Here is an 18,714-nt window from a genome sequence, read left to right as displayed (position 1 = left end):
ATTACACATGATAAATCCTCGCACCAGATTTAAGTAAATATTCTACGTTTATTAATCAGCGAAACGTGCGATGAATTAGACTAATTAGAGCAGTAAGGCTTTCGGTCTAATAGAATTGCAGGAGAACCGACGAAAACGCAATGTACAAAGCTCTTTAGCTTCGGTGTGTTTGGTCCTTAAAAGCAGGGGTCTCTAAATCCTAGTCCGACAATCTCTGACAGGGGTATTCGGCCCAAGGATCAAAAATCTAAAATCTGGCCTTGGATCACGCGTCAAAAAGTTAAAGAGACCCCTGCTTAAAACAATTTTTTCTCAAGCAGATACGTCTGCAAACGAGGCAAAACGGTGAATTTTTGTATTTTTTTCTTTTTTTTTAGTTTCCAGCTTACACCGATTAATTGCGTTTCTGTTAAAAGCCAATGGCTACTTGTTTTACTTTCATTGGCAGATAATAATTTGTCCTGACAGCTTCCATTGTTTTTTACCCAAGTTCAGACTTAGCTCTAAAAATATCCACATATGTAGGTACCACTACCACTATATGTTGTGAATGTTGTGATTATGACTGTCCTGTAAAGGATTAATATTTGCCGGGCCCATAACCTTGTCATATGACAATGTAAACTCTGTAAAACTCACTTGTCATGCTTAGTGCGGGGGTGAGGCTCAAGCTGCAGCGGGGTGGCGGGAGCGGAGCGAGGGGCGCCGCACCCGCCACCCGCTGCCCCCGATGCGAAGTTTCCGGTTGACCTGAAACAAGACATATCATATCATCATATGTTATTAAAAAAACCGAAACTCTCTTTTCACAAAACTTATTTTTTTTTTATGTTGTCTCTTATTAATTAAACAAAAAAAATATTCTCAGTCAACGATTCCTCAACAGCAAGAAACACTGAAGATTACGGAATGGAAGGAAAGAAAAATGTATGGAATTTCCGGGACACATTTTTCGCCTCTCAGAATCACGAGTTAAATCACAACTTTTATCATCAAGTTACAAAATTAAAAAAAATATTAAAAATAGTACACTGATTGATAAAAAATATTTTATTGGACTGTACTTATAATAATAAATACAAAAAAATTGAAATAGGTCAAGATCGAAAACAATACCATTTAAAGTATTTAAACGGTGGCATTGTTATCCCTAGGGATTTGAGGTCCCTTAACTAATCTGATTAGTTCTCGCGACAGTGCTTCACGAGAATCTGACCTCGATTGAAGTTAACCAAGCCATTTAATCTGAAGGGAAACAGGCAAATATGTAATAATATTTATACGAGTGTACCGCAGTTTCGTCAATTCATATATTTACGTTATTTAATTTACGTATTACTTAACCACTAAGTATAACCACCAATAGGAAATGGCATAATTATGTACAATACAATCAAAATAAACAGGAATTGTTTTAGGATGCTGACTCGGTCGCCCTTGCTCAAATATTCATAACTATACATGAAATACATTAAGTCTAAAAACCGCTCCTTGTCTTTTTACAAGAGTTTCCGCAGTAACATACGAGTAATAATTAATAGCATAAATGAAATTGGCGGCCACATGTTCTTGTTTAATAAACGAGCAGAAATAAACTTAGAAAGCGCATAACTCACATTTTTTTTACAATGTACCTGTACGGACGACTCTGGCAGCCAGATACGAATACGACTATTACGACCTAAATCGTTTCGAGCCTAGATAATGAAATCCAAACCAAATTAAAAACTGTAATAACCGTATCTCATTTACCTTCTTAATTTAGTATTGCGTCGTCGGCAAGATCTTGACAGAGAGTTATGAGCTACATTATAAGTAGGTTTAGCAGAACTCCGGAATTTTTTACCTGCACTTTTCGACATTATATCGAATAAAATTGTCAGGTAAATGTCACACTTATTCTCTAGAGTCTAGACTATTGGTTAACTACTAATTAAATAGTCGCGCAAGAATTAGTACTGGTGCTGGCAGTGCTGTGCACGGACGACAGACTAATTAAAATGATATTACACTATCTTTCACTGATCCGATGATTCATTAGTAGAAGTTACTAAACACTATTGAACACTGGCTGTTTATTAAAATAAGCTACCCGGAAGAAAGGACATTTTAACAATAAAGAATGACTATTTGAAAACGCGGATCAAACTTTGCAACTAGCCGGTTTGGTTTATAAAGTTAAACTGAGGTATAAAAAGTAAATATGGATTGAATATAATAATAATGAGCGTGGCATTTGTTCAAATAACAATACATTACGAACGTATTGTATTTTTGCTGTACTTATTTACGCAATGTTACATGTAGGTATAATGCTGGGGCCACACTAACAGGTAACGCCGGGAAACGCCGTTGATTATCGCGATAATCCCAGTGTGGCCGTATGAGTAATGTCAATTAACGTGATAATCAAAGGCGTTTCCCGTTAGTGTGGCCACGGCATCGGCACAACAGGTACCCGTTAGTAATCTATCAATATACTTGTGTTTGACGGCGGTCCATTTTTGTTTTTTCATTTAAGTACTTATTATTTCTATTTTATTATACCATTAGTAATTCTACTACCATCATTGTATTCGTTTCATGTATAATTACTAGGTTCAGGTCGCTCGTGAGTCGCGAGAGAAAAGAAATATTACCCTTCATCTTGGATTTTCTTTAGAGAATTTATCGAGTTCCGGGGATTTCAATGACTGTCGCACCAACTTCTTTTTAGAAGTCACATCGTAAAACCATTCTGGTGCCAACTCTTGTAATTAATAATCAACGGTCATTATAATTATTACCTACTAATAATACGGTAAAACGGTACGGCGGTACGGTGGCTTTAAAGCGAGGAAGATTAGTATATTATTACAATCACGTGCCAAAAGCGCGGTCTACCCGAAAGCTCAGATGTGAGAATAGTATAACTGACCAAGTTTTCCGATTACGTATATCTTGAAATGAATATTTGTCTGCCTGAACTTCTAACTCACCTACACTCAGTAAGCGCCACCAACAGATGTATTATCTGTTTTTCACTCAAATTCGTATATAACCAGTAAAACGACCTTCCTCAAAGTCCTGTCCTTGCGAAAAGTGGGACGCGTCAAGGCCCCACTCGATTCGGTGAATTTAATAATACAATTCTGTACCTTGCGTATTTACCTCTACCTATTTCATTAAGGAAATTGCATTTACATAAAAGACTTTATAATGAGATTTTCATTATTTATAAAATTATAATATGGAACCCTAAAAAACATGATTAGTGTTAAGTATAAAGATGAGAGATGACATCTAAGACTTTGGAAGTTTACGTGCTTCTCAGTGAGAACACGCAAACCTATCCTAACCGAGATTTGAAGTCAGGTCTGTAAGCAGGGTCAGGTGGCCAAATTTTTGGTTTACGTTGGCAGATTACTTTTAACAGACTGACGGAGACATACGCTGATGCGGCGACACGAGTATCGGATGAATAATGCCTGATTATTTGTAACAACTGTAACCCCTATTTTATTCATGCCTAGTTTCCACGTGTATCTCGCGTACACGTGGAATGGTGGATGCTTAACCCTAATACAATACTCTCGTGAGTGGGCGTTCCTTGTCGCCCACACAATGTGAAACAAGATAAGCTATCGGGAAAGCAATATCATTCTAATCAAAAAGGATTTGCGTTAGGTAATTTTTTACATAATAGTTGTAAAATTTTATAATATAGCGGCCATTTTGAGGTTTGGCCGAAATTATGTGGTGCTACCTAAGTGAGATCTAAAATTACTACAAAGATATGGGAAGAGAAAAGTAGATCGACCGATCGATATTGTCCCTTGATAATCCAAGAGCACCAACTTCAACGAGGTTTCTCAAGCCAGTACTTGTTCAGCAACTTGTTTATCAAAACTATCGCCACCGCCACGGACTCAAATCTAGATCTTTTCGTAAACACGTGCTTTAAAACTGACTGGTTCACTAACGACTTGTTTATATCTGCTAGGAACTGGATCGCGATATATAACTTTCACTGAAATCTTATATCGTCTTAATAGTATAGTCGTAACGTTTGGAATCTCGGGACAGTTTTATGGAGGGGAATTAGAGAATGGCAGAGCGTGGATGTGAGAATATCTAGAAAAAATAAAGACAAAGACATGGGTACACTGCCTGTACTTGTTTTCTGAAGTGCCAATTCACGAAGCATAAGAGTTTCACCGACTAACTACTTTAGGGCATACAAAATACCAATTTTACGTCAAATTTTTTATGTAGTCGTTATTCTAGTTAGAACAAATTATAGGTACTTAAGTGCGCGGATATGAATCTTCCAACCCTTGGAAGACTTATTTTAAATGCAAACTACCTACATAAACGATTGCTTTATTCTTGTCAAAGTCGCCGTGGCAGTGAAATGGGGCAATTAAATCGATTCGCCAGTTGCAGTATGTTGCCTTTCTCAAGGGAGACGAAGCACACCGCTTGACGTCAATCATAATTATTAAATCAGTACTAAGGCCACGTTGGTAAGTATACAATAGAAGAATAGAAGTCCCTTGTATTAGTTTACCGAGTTCCATACTCCGCACTCTACTTATTCGTTCAGCCTTCGAATCAATGGTTACTTCCTCCCTTATTATGTCATCCATTGTCATATTCCTTATCTGTACAAATGTATATAAGTAACCTACTTTTTCTTTGACTTTTTCTACATTTATTTCAATTCTTACCACGTATGCAATACGCATCGAAAAATAATAAGAGCTTAACAAAACTAGCATATAATTTTCCAGCAAACAACAGCAGAGATTTGCAAGTTAAGTTTAAGATCAATTTAGGCTGCTGGGAGTAGGACCAATTGAAAGTTTATATATTTTATAGAATCTCAGGGCACATTGATAGTTTATTCATCAACATTGAATAATAATGTTCTGCCTTGACTAGTGTTAAAAGGGATTGATGTGGTCCAGATTAATCTTCAGATACCTAGTGAAAGGTTAGAGCATAAAAAAAATCCTTCTATTTATTTCAAATATGACTTACGATGAAAGTAGGTAGCATTGATGCTGAGTGTCGATCACCGTTTCAAAATCAATTACTATTTCTTAAACACCAAAAGCAATGACAAAAGTACCAAAATAATTGCACTAATTTTATTATCCAATAAACACAATAAAAGCAAACTTAAATATGAATTTTCATATATATAAATTACTTATTTCAATTTTTCCTGTCATACCACAGTAGTGTCGGCGACAAAACTACCTGTCGTACGAGCCTGATGTTTATTTAAAATAACGGTAAAGACGTCGAATGTTGGTACGAGATCTCAAATTAAAAGTAAACTAGCCTTGTGTTTACTAAATCGCCAACCAACCTGAGCCGAAAAATCGACCCATTCGTGGCAGCCATGCAGATCGCTACGGTTCTTGTCTTAGCTAGACTTTTGTGTGTCGAAAATGTAAGTATTTTAGTGAGATGTGTTCGTTTTTAAAATACACCGAGATATTCAAGTGGTCCGAGTCTAAACCCGTATTTAGTATTGGCCTAGAATCTGAATGAATATCTCAGTTAGCCATAATAAAAAGAACACTCGACTAACTTATCTGGGTAAAATAATATAATTACTTTTTATTTGTGGTTAAACATATGCAAAAACATGGTTTTGCATAATTTGGGAACTGCTAAATTGCATTTCAAACTTATAATAACTTCAGATAAGTGTTTTTTTATTCAGATGTTTTTATTCACAAATTTACTTGATTTTAGACGATGATATCGAGGAATTACAAAAGAGACCTGATTACAGTCGATGAAGACCGGACTCAGCGTTATCCATTTTTTAATGTCGCTTTTGTAGCGAAATCATCTGATGACAGTGATGACGAAGAGGATAACGAAGGAGAAATTGCGTCAGATTCCAATGAAAAAGAAATATTAGACAGTTCCGAGAACACAAAAATACTGGGAAAACTTAAAGAGGTAAAGAGAAAAATACAGTGGATAATGTACACCTGTTGTCGTGTTCTAGCTAATGATTAGTTTACACAGAGCGTCAAGTCTGCAGAACAAATTCTTATGTCAACGAGATTATTATCATTATCAACTTAATTCAAAGTATTTTTTCTAAGTTAATTTACTCTCGTATCTATTTATAATCTAATTATCAGGGAAACCGAGCTTTGCTCGGAAAACATATATAAAAACTCAAAAATGTGCGTTTTCCCAGAGATAAGACCTAGCTAGATCGATTTATCGCCATCGAAAACCCCCATATAGCAAATTTCATCGAAATCGTTAGAGCCGTTTCCGAGATCCCCGAAATATATATATATATACATTATATTAAATTCAAAATAAGTACAAATAATTAAACATAAATAAACAAGAATTACTCTAAAAGTATAAGATTACTTATAAGGGAACAAGATAAAACTCTGATTCGGAGAATGGGACTATATTAGCTATATTATTTATTTATGCATCCACTCATCGTACACATACGTCACCAAGGTATTTTGATCACCCATTATCCAAATACCCTAGCAACGTCGCGTAACCTGCTCAAACATTAGCAACTCAGGTTTCCTACAAAAAATGGTAGAGAAAAATCTATTAAGATAGTTCGTCTATTTAACCTAACCTCACTTCACAACGCTATTTTCTTTAGCAATAGTGCTGGTAAAACATGTGAAACCAGACACGAGTGAAAAGTGGGTGGCCTTGATAACACTGTTTGCTTTAGAAATTGTTCGATTGATTTATCGGATCCACTTTGTTTTGATCCACTTTGCTGCCGCTTCCCTACGCAATCGTGGTAAATTTTAATAACTTTCACTTTGAATCCTCCTCATTATAGCGCTTTCAGGGTTGCATCCTAAAGAAGGCCGAATTTTTTATTACAAAAACGACGGCTATCTGAGTTACCGCATAGGTACAGGGGCAAAACTAGCTCCGGTCGGTTTTATTGCAATGTTTTCCTTTGAAAAAGAGCACTGACAAATATCAAATGTAATTCGCACATAAACTCCGAGAAACTCTTTGGTACAAAACAGGGAAGGAGGTAGGGAGGGTAGTCTACAAAAGCATTTGCAAGTTGTATGCCTTGCTCGCTGGTCACAAAAGCCTTTTGTTTTTATTTGCTACGGAAAGACAATCCGAGAAATTCCTCCATGGGTTTATTGGATCAATTTACTTCCATTTTGCAGCCGTGCGCGATCGTGGTACGTTCTAACATTCATCCGACGATGCAATCGCTGCTGCGCAAATACAGATACGATGCAAAAGGTAAAATAGAATAGAATAACTACAACAGCAAAATAGTCTCAAGGATTTTAACAAAGTTCTGTTGCAGGTGCACTGATTCCCAGCAGTGTTAGATACTTCATAAAGGTGCCGCAAGGCCTCGGAGCGCCGTTACTGGTTCCTCTAAATGACCAAACTGTATCGCATCTAGGAGGTTACGTGAGGTAAGACCTACATAATCAATCGACGTGGATACTTTCTCTATTTTAAAGCTACTTAACATACGGCGGACAACGTACCATATACCAGAATTAAAAGAACTTGAGGTTGTCATACAGCAGCTACAATAGTTACATGTGACCAGTACCTGGCTTGCGCAAGTCTCAGTGGCATTCTATTTAGCCCTGGAGTGGTACACCGTTAGCAATGCACTTAATGTACTGGTTCACCTGAAAGTTCCATCTCTGGATGAGCACGAGCACACTGTCATGACCTGGCCAATTTAGTTATCAGTTTAGATTTTTAATGTGCAGCTGCTTATCTCTGCCACAGAGAAGTAAATATGCAACTGAATGTAGATCATCAGTTTAATTGCCCACCATATTTTCACTAATTCTTTATTCTTTTCCCTCAGGTATTATAAAGAAGTTCCGCCAATACCGCAAGCCTTATATTCAAAACGGAAATTACATAGTTATTTGAAGCAGTAAATGTGAGACTATTGTATAATAATATATTATTGACCACGATTATAAAGCTGGCCCAATATTCACCTTTATTTACAACGGCCCGTTAAAGTCACGGATGATTGGTGACCCATTGATTGACAAATCAATGGTGATTGAGATTGTGTACTCTTTCATCAAAGAGGTTTTTTTATTTTTAACTTTATTAATTACCTTCTCGCAATATTAAAGCAAATCCACTATGCTTGCGACTATCATTCGGCAACCTATACTCATCGCGCGAACTGTATTTAATACGGAAATATTTATTGTTTGTATTATTTAATAAAATATACCAATATACTGTATTAAAGCTTGATCCGGTGATTTTTTTATCGTTTAAAGATTATGATGAAGTTTGGTGTGCGGACAGTTTGAGTCCCAGGAAAGGACATAGGAAAATTTGTATACGAAAATCATCCATTAGGAGGGTAAAAAAGGGGTGAAAACCATCAGGAACCAGGAACAGGCTCCTATATAGCCTATAAAGAACAGTGAGAATAAACTAGAACAATGCTAAGCACAATAATGGCCTTGATACAGACAGGTTAATATTTTAATCGGCTAACACATGTTAGGAATTGTGCCAGGTGTAGCCGAGTGTCGGGAAATGACAGACGCTGGCGAGATAAACAATGACGAAACAACTGTGGATACACATCATACACATGGCCTGTTTCATTTCATGTAACAAGTTTTGATTTCGCAGCTGTTAGCGCTTGTTACACAAGTAGACTGATTTTAAGGGTAAACAATAACTACGACGTGGGAATTTAAGTTGGCACATTTGCGAGATTATCTTCTTACTGGATATGAAGGATCCAAATATACGCGTGACGGTCTTTTAACTTAACTGAAGTCCCAAGTTTTATAACACCTACTTCTAGTTTTCATCATCAGTTGGGTCTCCTTATTTGCAAGCCAAAGGTATTCTGCCTGAACAGTCCTGGCCTCTTTGCAGCCATTTCTTCCTAACACCACGGTGCACAGTGCACTGCGGCGATGTCATATAGGTCTAGTATAACTACCTGTCGGCCCTAACTTTAGTGTCCTTGCTTAGACTCAAGTAGACCACTTAAGACACTGCAACTCTATCAGTCGGTTCAAATGCATAACCGATATTAACTTTATATTAGCTTGGACTCTGAAATGAACGTCGTTTCCTAGTTATTGGACTCTAAAACTATTAGTTGGGGTAGACGGGTGAAACCACATTGTATAGCAGGTTTTCCTCACCATTGAGGGTTTTTCGATGAACTTGTAAAATACCTACTAACATAAAGAGTACACGCGTATTTATGTTGAAACTGAACAGATTTATGAATAACTTTATGCTAATTTTAACGAATAGGCATCCACTTAGAAAAGTTAGCATGTTCTACACAACTGTATTTGGGCGGAGAAAACCTAGTTAAGTATTGACTTTGACTATTTTTGGTACGCCTTACGCCTTAGCGTCGAGGCATGATCTGTAGATTCTGTAGTAGTTGGAAACGTGACTCAAATAAAAAAAAATCATTGCAATTACTAATTATATTACGATACATGTTTCAGCGTGGTAATAATAGTAGTAGTAGTAGTAGTAAAACACTTTATTGTACAAAAATCAAAACAAAATAGGAAAAATAACATTCGTCATTAGTACAAAGGTTCAACTCACAATCTTTACTGCACAAGACTCATTACAAATCACAGCACGCGATACGTTTCTTATCTTAAGCAAACCAGTGGATTAGACCCAGGATCAGCCACAGACGTCATCCTCTCATGATCTTCTCCCGTACTTCTCATCGTTGCCTTCTCTGAAGATTGATTGACAGCATAACTTCAATTGTTCTGGACTTCAATTGTTTTAACAGCGCACTCTATGACGTCTTGGCGGAACTGCGTCGAACGGCACTCAAGTGTACGTAACACCCTAGTTTGCTCTATTTGTCAAGGTTTGCATGACAAAACGCCTCTTGAAGGCGATAGATGGCACATTTCAGCCATTCTCCGACATATATATATTTTGGTAATATCTGGCGGATTATTCACGGCTAAGAAGATATCGAATCAAACCGCTTGAAGAGCCACAATCACCTCAAACCGAATGAGAATGTATGTAAACGTATTCAGACAGCAAAATTGATAAAAACTAAATAGATGATGCTTGGATGAATAATTGTTTGGAAGGTCAGCAACAGTATTTAAGCGAATATAAGACTATGTTTAAATCTTGTCTTTATAGCCATGTAAAATAGACAGTAAAACTACAAACTATTTATGTTGTTTAACAATCGCGGAAAAATCTAAAGCATTAGAAACAGACCTTGTTTAACGTCTCGTGGTGCGCAAGAACATTAATCTTAGTTTTATTCACTTGTGGTTAGTGTTAGAACGTTAGAAAAACGACTGTGTACAGCCATTAATATCGACGGCGATCGCGCGAAATTACCCAATTAATGTGATTAGTGTCTTGGCCTGCCCGAGTCATAAAAAAAGGTTGTCCTCGGTACATAGAACAGACTTGGTCTGGTGTTGGTGCTAAATAGGTACAAGTTTCACATGACTTCATGCATTAGATTTTTTTTAGATCTAGTTATAAGAAAAACTTAAAAATAGTTGAATTACGACATTATTTTTAACTGAACACAGACAGTTAACACAGCTAATACCCGGTGACATCTCTAAGAAATAGTAAAGTTAAAATAGAACGTTTTTAGATCAGGGACGTTCATTAACTTTCGGAGGGAGATAATAATTATGTTTATTAAAATATCTTCCAAATGTATTTAGATTTAGTGAAAAACAAAAGCCAGAGGTATATGTATCTATAGAGGGAGGAATTCGTAGTATGAATCCTGATTATTTTTACTAAGCAATGCAATGTAACACCTGGCTACATACGACCATATTATAGATAACGCAACAGCTCTCTTACGGAAGTATCTCATTTAGACAGATCAGTCTAATACCGCTAGTTTGTAAGTAGACACCTACTACGCGCTCAATGGGATGTGGAACAGGGAACTATGTATTATACAAAACCACCTTATTTTTTGGGTTCTGACGGAATCCTAGTATGTACATATAAGTAAAGAATCGGCTACACACCAACACCAGCTTAAAATGTAATTTTGACGTAAAGATTTTTCCGACAATTTATAGCAGAATTCATTTGAATTTAAAAAATCATTTTTTTTTTGTTTTTTGCACACTAATATCGTGAACGAGTAACACTGGTAGGTACCTTATTATGCACTAAACTACGGTGACTCTGTGAAATACGCTACAAATAATTTTGGCGTGGTGGGACCTTTATTTACAAATATTAAAAGCGTAATCGATAGACTTACTTTTTGTCAAATATGCGTCATTGTGGTAAAATATGCGTCACTGTGTGAAATAACATTCATTTATTTAGGTAATTATTAATATGTACTGTATAGTCAAAATGGAAATACCGATAAACGATTTCAATCAGTTAAAGTAGTATTTATAGAGATAGTGCCTTGTAAACTTACACGCATTATGCCGTCTTACTCACAGGACTTAACGAACTTTTGGTACGTGACTATTTTCATAGGCCGACATATCAAGGTTATCTTTAACGGCGCTATCCTACTGAATTTAACATGCCCACGTCCCGGCGCGGTACTTTGAAGTTAGAGGCCGTTGGAAATTGTCGGATTGTGCTGGCTTTTTGTCCAACTTCCCGTTATAGACATCGACCGTGGTCGGAAGCTTTGCTATTAGTCCGGTGGCCGGCTGCATGAAACAAACCTCATCAAAAAATAGAATATACCTACCCTGTAGAGGTACCTGACATTTAGTAGCTTCCAACGCACTTGGTCGGCCTAGGCTTAACCTGGCAGATTTTGTACAAATGGCAAAAACGTTGGACAAAAATTCATCAAAAAAAACCTCATCGAAAAATAGAATGAAACTTGTATGGTAGGATACCTGACCTTGAGGACAGTAAAAAAAAAGTGGTCGGCCTCACCTTAGCCTGGCAGTTTTTGCAGTCCGACCAGATTTATTGGGTCACGTGAGAGCTACAATTTACCTCATCGAAAAATAGAATGAAACAAACGGATTATAATAGCTAAAATAAGCCTGTTGACGTATGTCTTGGTCGGCCTCACCTTAACCTGGCAGTTTTTGCAGTCCGACCAAATTTATAAAAAAATCATCAAACAATTTTTATCGAAAAATCGTATGAAACTTGTATGGTACGATAGCTGCCTTTGAGGACAGTAAAAAAAAAGTGGTCGGCCAAATGCTGTGTTGGCAGGTTCCTGTGTCCGACCAATTTTGTGGTACCACGTGAGAGCTACAATTTACCTCATCGAAAAATAGAATGAAACAAACGGATTATAATAGCTAAAATAAGCCTGTTGACGTATGGCTTGGTCGGCCTCACCTTAACCTGGCAGTTTTTGCAGTCCGACCAAATTTATAAAAAAATCATTAAAATTTTTTATCGAAAAATCGTATGAAACTTCTATGGTACGATAGCTGCCTTTGAGGACAGTAAAAAAAAAGTGGTTGGCCAAATCCTGTGTTGGCAGGTTCCTGTGTCCGACCAATTTTGTGGTACCACGTGAGAGCTACAATTTACCTCATCGAAAAATAGAATGAAACAAACGGATTATAATAGCTAAAATAAGCCTGTTGACGTATGTCTTGGTCGGCCTCACCTTAACCTGGCAGTTTTTGCAGTCCGACCAAATTTATAAAAAAATCATCAAATTTTTTTTATCGAAAAATCGTATGAAACTTGTATGGTACGATAGCTGCCTTTGAGGACAGTAAAAAAAAGTGGTCAGTCAAATCCTGTGTTGGCAGGTTCCTGTGTCCGACCAATTTTGTGGTACCACGTGAGAGCTACAATTTACCTCGTCGAAAAATAGAATGAAACATACGGATTATAATAGCTAAAATAAGCCTGTTGACGTATGTCTTGGTCGGCCTCACCTTAACCTGGCAGTTTTTGCAGTCCGACCAAATTTATAAAAAAATCATCAAACAATTTTTATCGAACAATCGTATGAAACTTGTATGGTACGATAGCTGCCTTTGAGGACAGTAAAAAAAAGTGGTCGGCCAAATGCTGTGTTGGCAGGTTCCTGTGTCCGACCAATTTTGTGGTACCACGTGAGAGCTACAATTTACCTCATCGAAAAATAGAATGAAACAAACGGATTATAATAGCTAAAATAAGCCTGTTGACGTATGGCTTGGTCGGCCTCACCTTAACCTGGCAGTTTTTGCAGTCCGACCAAATTTATAAAAAAAAATCATTAAAAAATTTTATCGAAAAATCGTATGAAACTTGTATGGTACGATAGCTGCCTTTGAGGACAGTAAAAAAAAAGTGGTTGGCCAAATCCTGTGTTGGCAGGTTCCTGTGTCCGACCAATTTTCTGGTACCACGTGAGAGCTACAATTTACTCATCGAAAAATAGAATGAAACAAACGGATTATAATAGCTAAAATAAGCCTGTTGACGTATGTCTTGGTCGGCCTCACCTTAACCTGGCAGTTTTTGCAGTCCGACCAAATTTATAAAAAAATCATCAAATTTTTTTTATCGAAAAATCGTATGAAACTTGTATGGTACGATAGCTGCCTTTGAGGACAGTAAAAAAAAGTGGTCAGTCAAATCCTGTGTTGGCAGGTTCCTGTGTCCGACCAATTTTGTGGTACCACGTGAGAGCTACAATTTACCTCGTCGAAAAATAGAATGAAACATACGGATTATAATAGCTAAAATAAGCCTGTTGACGTATGTCTTGGTCGGCCTCACCTTAACCTGGCAGTTTTTGCAGTCCGACCAAATTTATAAAAAAATCATCAAACAATTTTTATCGAACAATCGTATGAAACTTGTATGGTACGATAGCTGCCTTTGAGGACAGTAAAAAAAAAGTGGTCGGCCAAATGCTGTGTTGGCAGGTTCCTGTGTCCGACCAATTTTGTGGTACCACGTGAGAGCTACAATTTACCTCATCGAAAAATAGAATGAAACAAACGGATTATAATAGCTAAAATAAGCCTGTTGACGTATGGCTTGGTCGGCCTCACCTTAACCTGGCAGTTTTTGCAGTCCGACCAAATTTATAAAAAAAAATCATTAAAAAATTTTATCGAAAAATCGTATGAAACTTGTATGGTACGATAGCTGCCTTTGAGGACAGTAAAAAAAAAGTGGTTGGCCAAATCCTGTGTTGGCAGGTTCCTGTGTCCGACCAATTTTCTGGTACCACGTGAGAGCTACAATTTACCTCATCGAAAAATAGAATGAAACAAACGGATTATAATAGCTAAAATAAGCCTGTTGACGTATGGCTTGGTCGGCCTCACCTTAACCTGGCAGTTTTTGCAGTCCGACCAAATTTATAAAAAAAAATCATTAAAAAATTTTATCGAAAAATCGTATGAAACTTGTATGGTACGATAGCTGCCTTTGAGGACAGTAAAAAAAAAGTGGTTGGCCAAATCCTGTGTTGGCAGGTTCCTGTGTCCGACCAATTTTCTGGTACCACGTGAGAGCTACAATTTACCTCATCGAAAAATAGAATGAAACAAACGGATTATAATAGCTAAAATAAGCCTGTTGACGTATGTCTCGGTCGGCCTCACCTTAACCTGGCAGTTTTTGCAGTCCGACCAAATTTATAAAAAAAACATCAAAAATTTTTTATCGAAAAATCGTATGACACTTGTATGGTACGATAGCTGCCTTTGAGGACAGTAAAAAAAAGTGGTCGGTCAAATCCTGTGTTGGCAGGTTCCTGTGTCCGACCAATTTTGTGGTACCACGTGAGAGCTACAATTTACCTCCTCGAAAAATAGAATGAAACATACGGATTATAATAGCTAAAATAAGCCTGTTGACGTATGTCTTGGTCGGCCTCACCTTAACCTGGCAGTTTTTGCAATCCGACCAAATTTATAAAACAATCATCAAATTTTTTTATCGAAAAATCGTATGATACTTGTATGGTACGATAGCTGCCTTTGAGGACAGTAAAAAAAAAGTGGTCGGCCAAATCCTGTGTTGGCAGGTTCCTGTGTCCGACCAATTTTGTGGTACCACGTGAGAGCTACAATTTACCTCATCGAAAAATAGAATGAAACAAAAGGATTATAATAGCTAAAATAACCCTGTTGACGTATGGCTTAGTCGGGCTCACCGTAGCCTGGCAGTTTTTGCAGTCCGACCAAATTTGTGGTACCACGTGACAGCTACAATTTACGTCATGGAAAAATAGAATGAAACAAACAGATTATAATAGCTAAGATCAACCTGTTGATGTATCACTTGGTCGGTCTCCCCTTAGCCTGGCAGTTTTTGCAGTCCGACCAAATTTGTGGTACCACGTGAGAGCTACAAATTACCTCATCGAAAAATAGAATGAAACAAATAGATTATAATGGCTAAAATAAGCCTGTTGACGTATGGCTTGGTCGGCCTCACCGTAGCCTGGCAGTTTTTGCAGTCCGACCAAATTAGTGGTACCACGTGACAGCGACAATTTACCTCATCGAAAAATAGGACGAAAAAAACGGATTATAATAGCTAAAATAAACCTGTTGACGTATGTCTTGAGCGGCCTCACCTTAACCTGTCGGTTTTTGCAGACCGACCAAATTTGTGGTACCACGTGACAGCTACAATTTGCCTCATCGAAAAATAGGATGAATAAAAAACGGATTATAATAGCTAAAATAAGCCTGTTGACGTATGTCTTGGTCGGCCTCACCTTAAACCTGGCAGTTTTTGCAGTCCGACCAAATTTATAAAAAAATCATCAAACAATTTTTATCGAACAATCGTATGAAACTTGTATGGTACGATAGCTGCCTTTGAGGACAGTAAAAAAAAAGTGGTCGGCCAAATGCTGTGTTGGCAGGTTCCTGTGTCCGACCAATTTTGTGGTACCACGTGAGAGCTACAATTTACCTCATCGAAAAATAGAATGAAACAAACGGATTATAATAGCTAAAATAAGCCTGTTGACGTATGGCTTGGTCGGCCTCACCTTAACCTGGCAGTTTTTGCAGTCCGACCAAATTTATAAAAAAATCATCAAATTTTTTTTATCGAAAAATCGTATGAAACTTGTATGGTACGATAGCTGCCTTTGAGGACAGTAAAAAAAAAGTGGTCAGTCAAATCCTGTGTTGGCAGGTTCCTGTGTCCGACCAATTTTGTGGTACCACGTGAGAGCTACAATTTACCTCCTCGAAAAATAGAATGAAACATACGGATTATAATAGCTAAAATAAGCCTGTTGACGTATGTCTTGGTCGGCCTCACCTTAACCTGGCAGTTTTTGCAGTCCGACCAAATTTATAAAACAATCATCAAATTTTTTTATCGAAAAATCGTATGATACTTGTATGGTACGATAGCTGCCTTTGAGGACAGTAAAAAAAAAGTGGTCGGCCAAATCCTGTGTTGGCAGGTTCCTGTGTCCGACCAATTTTGTGGTACCACGTGAGAGCTACAATTTACCTCATCGAAAAATAGAATGAAACAAAAGGATTATAATAGCTAAAATAACCCTGTTGACGTATGGCTTAGTCGGGCTCACCGTAGCCTGGCAGTTTTTGCAGTCCGACCAAATTTGTGGTACCACGTGACAGCTACAATTTACGTCATGGAAAAATAGAATGAAACAAACAGATTATAATAGCTAAGATCAACCTGTTGATGTATCACTTGGTCGGTCTCCCCTTAGCCTGGCAGTTTTTGCAGTCCGACCAAATTTGTGGTACCACGTGACAGCTACAAATTACCTCATCGAAAAATAGAATGAAACAAATAGATTATAATGGCTAAAATAAGCCTGTTGACGTATGGCTTGGTCGGCCTCACCGTAGCCTGGCAGTTTTTGCAGTCCGACCAAATTAGTGGTACCACGTGACAGCGACAATTTACCTCATCGAAAAATAGGACGAAAAAAACGGATTATAATAGCTAAAATAAACCTGTTGACGTATGTCTTGAGCAGCCTCACCTTAACCTGTCGGTTTTTGCAGACCGACCAAATTTGTGGTACCACGTGACAGCTACAATTTGCCTCATCGAAAAATAGGATGAATAAAAAACGGATTATAATAGCAAAATAAACCTGTTGACGTATGGCTTGGTCGGCCTCACCTTAGCCAGGCAGTTTTTGCAGTCCGATCACATTTATAAAGAATAATAATTTCTATATTAAAAATATTAATAATGCTAACTGAAAAAAGCCATAAGTAAATGAGTCCATGGAGGTCTTAGAGGGCTTTAAAAAAAAAGAAAACATTCAGTTCAAATTTTATTCATACATCAATCTAATATCTAAATAACGTTTTCTAACTACTGACGTGGTTTCAGAGTAACACTTACGTTGAGATGATGTCTCACAGATGTCAAAAATAAAAAGGTTTTCATCGATATTTGACAAGTTTTGAATCGTATATCCTACTTTTCCACTACAGATAGAATGAGGAGGCATAACTGACATTTTATCACGCCAGGTGGCGCCTCCATAGTGGAGTTGCTGTCACTGTCAAATCACATACATTGTTTCCAATAAATTGTAAACATTCTCCTTTTTTAACCGACTTTCAAATCCCAAAGGAGGAGGTTATCAATTCGGTTGTATGTTTTTTTTTCTCCACAATACTGCAATAGTGTGCGACAAATTGTGGAAATATACCTATAGGATCTCCCTTTTTTCCCAAGGACCCGATATGCATAAATCGGTGAGAAAAAGCTTTGAGTACCAAAAACTAAGGCAAATGACAAAGACCGTTTGTGTAGGCTGCATTTTAAGGAAGATAAATATTTTGGAAAGAGTAAATACACAGGTAAGCTAAGTTTTAACGAAGTAGTACATAATTTAGGGCATAATGGCTTGGTCACACATGCTGTATTCCATACGCATCATGACTTTGTGTACCTATCTGATGGGCGGGCGTATATGAAACGCCTTCTTGTACATGCAGGTGATCCAGGTATACACCAAAGCTTAGTTTTCAATCGAACACTTGTAATATAAGAGGAAAAACTGCACGTGAGCCTTCCAAAATTTTAATAAACGGTAAAATACACAAGATAACCTCACATATATTAAGTGATTATCTTTGCATCAAATCAGCCTTTTTTCCATCAACTGTAGCTGTTCGCACCTGGCTGTTGTAAATCCGCACTTAAACACTGCACTTTAAAGTTCACTTTCCTATCACTAAGCACTGTTACTTTTACTACTATACTTCACTGTATCACTGTCACTTTACTTTTGGTTACTGACTTGACCATGGAAACTGTTTGACTCCATTGTTTTTAGAAAACATACCGTTAGCTAGTTTGCATTTTAAAAAGAGACATCTAGCGATCAATTCAGTAATTAATTTAGAGTATGTACATTTATGCGGCAATTTTAAATCTCAACATCCTCCGCCGCCAAGGAAGTATTCCTTGATTACTAGTTAGGAAGTCGACACAGCTTGGTAATCGGCCGTTGTGTGATCCCGAAAGCTGTGCGAATATCATACATACGAGTCAATCCATCAGTGCCAGGGTACTTCTTAAGTACTCTACCTACTCTCCAATTAGCTGGTGGAAATCTTCCATCTTTGATCAATACCAGTTCTCCAATTTCTAAATCCTTCTTAGGTGTATTCCATTTTGGACGCAATTGCAAACGAGAAAGGTATTCGCTTTGCCATTTAACCCAAAAATCTCGTAGCATTCGTTGGGTCAACTGCCATCTCGATAAGCTGGATA

At 37.4% G+C, this 18,714-nt stretch overlaps 2 protein-coding genes across 2 annotated transcripts in view; one reads left to right on the top strand and one right to left on the bottom strand.

The window, feature by feature from the left end:
- Positions 1–18,714, bottom strand: part of LOC134798858 (uncharacterized) — a 106,230-nt gene that overhangs the window by 26,691 nt on the left and 60,825 nt on the right. Inside the window, exon 5 of the mRNA XM_063771249.1 lies at positions 640–750. Coding sequence (XP_063627319.1) covers positions 640–750 — 111 coding nt within the window. The remainder of the gene's footprint in view (positions 1–639; positions 751–18,714) is intronic.
- LOC134798567 (uncharacterized) lies at positions 5,156–8,186 on the top strand. The gene is made up of 5 exons (XM_063770943.1): positions 5,156–5,440; positions 5,749–5,961; positions 7,188–7,266; positions 7,334–7,448; positions 7,859–8,186. Exons 1-5 carry the CDS (start codon positions 5,390–5,392, stop codon positions 7,932–7,934), a joined length of 534 nt encoding a protein of 177 aa, XP_063627013.1. The 5' UTR covers positions 5,156–5,389; the 3' UTR covers positions 7,935–8,186.

This window comes from Cydia splendana, chromosome 17 (genome assembly GCF_910591565.1).
Source record: "Cydia splendana chromosome 17, ilCydSple1.2, whole genome shotgun sequence".
Taxonomy (NCBI): domain Eukaryota; kingdom Metazoa; phylum Arthropoda; class Insecta; order Lepidoptera; family Tortricidae; genus Cydia; species Cydia splendana.
The sequence above is the reverse complement of the archived record's forward strand: the minus strand, read 5'-3'. Positions and strand labels throughout refer to the sequence as shown.

Bases quoted from the DNA above. Each gene is read 5' to 3' on its own strand.
- LOC134798567 (XM_063770943.1), top strand. From the start codon at position 5,390: ATGCAGATCGCTACGGTTCTTGTCTTAGCTAGACTTTTGTGTGTCGAA. The intron at 5,962-7,187 runs GTAAAGAGAAAA...TCCATTTTGCAG, and splicing joins TACTGGGAAAACTTAAAGAG to CCGTGCGCGATCGTGGTACG. The intron at 7,449-7,858 runs GTAAGACCTACA...CTTTTCCCTCAG, and splicing joins CATCTAGGAGGTTACGTGAG to GTATTATAAAGAAGTTCCGC.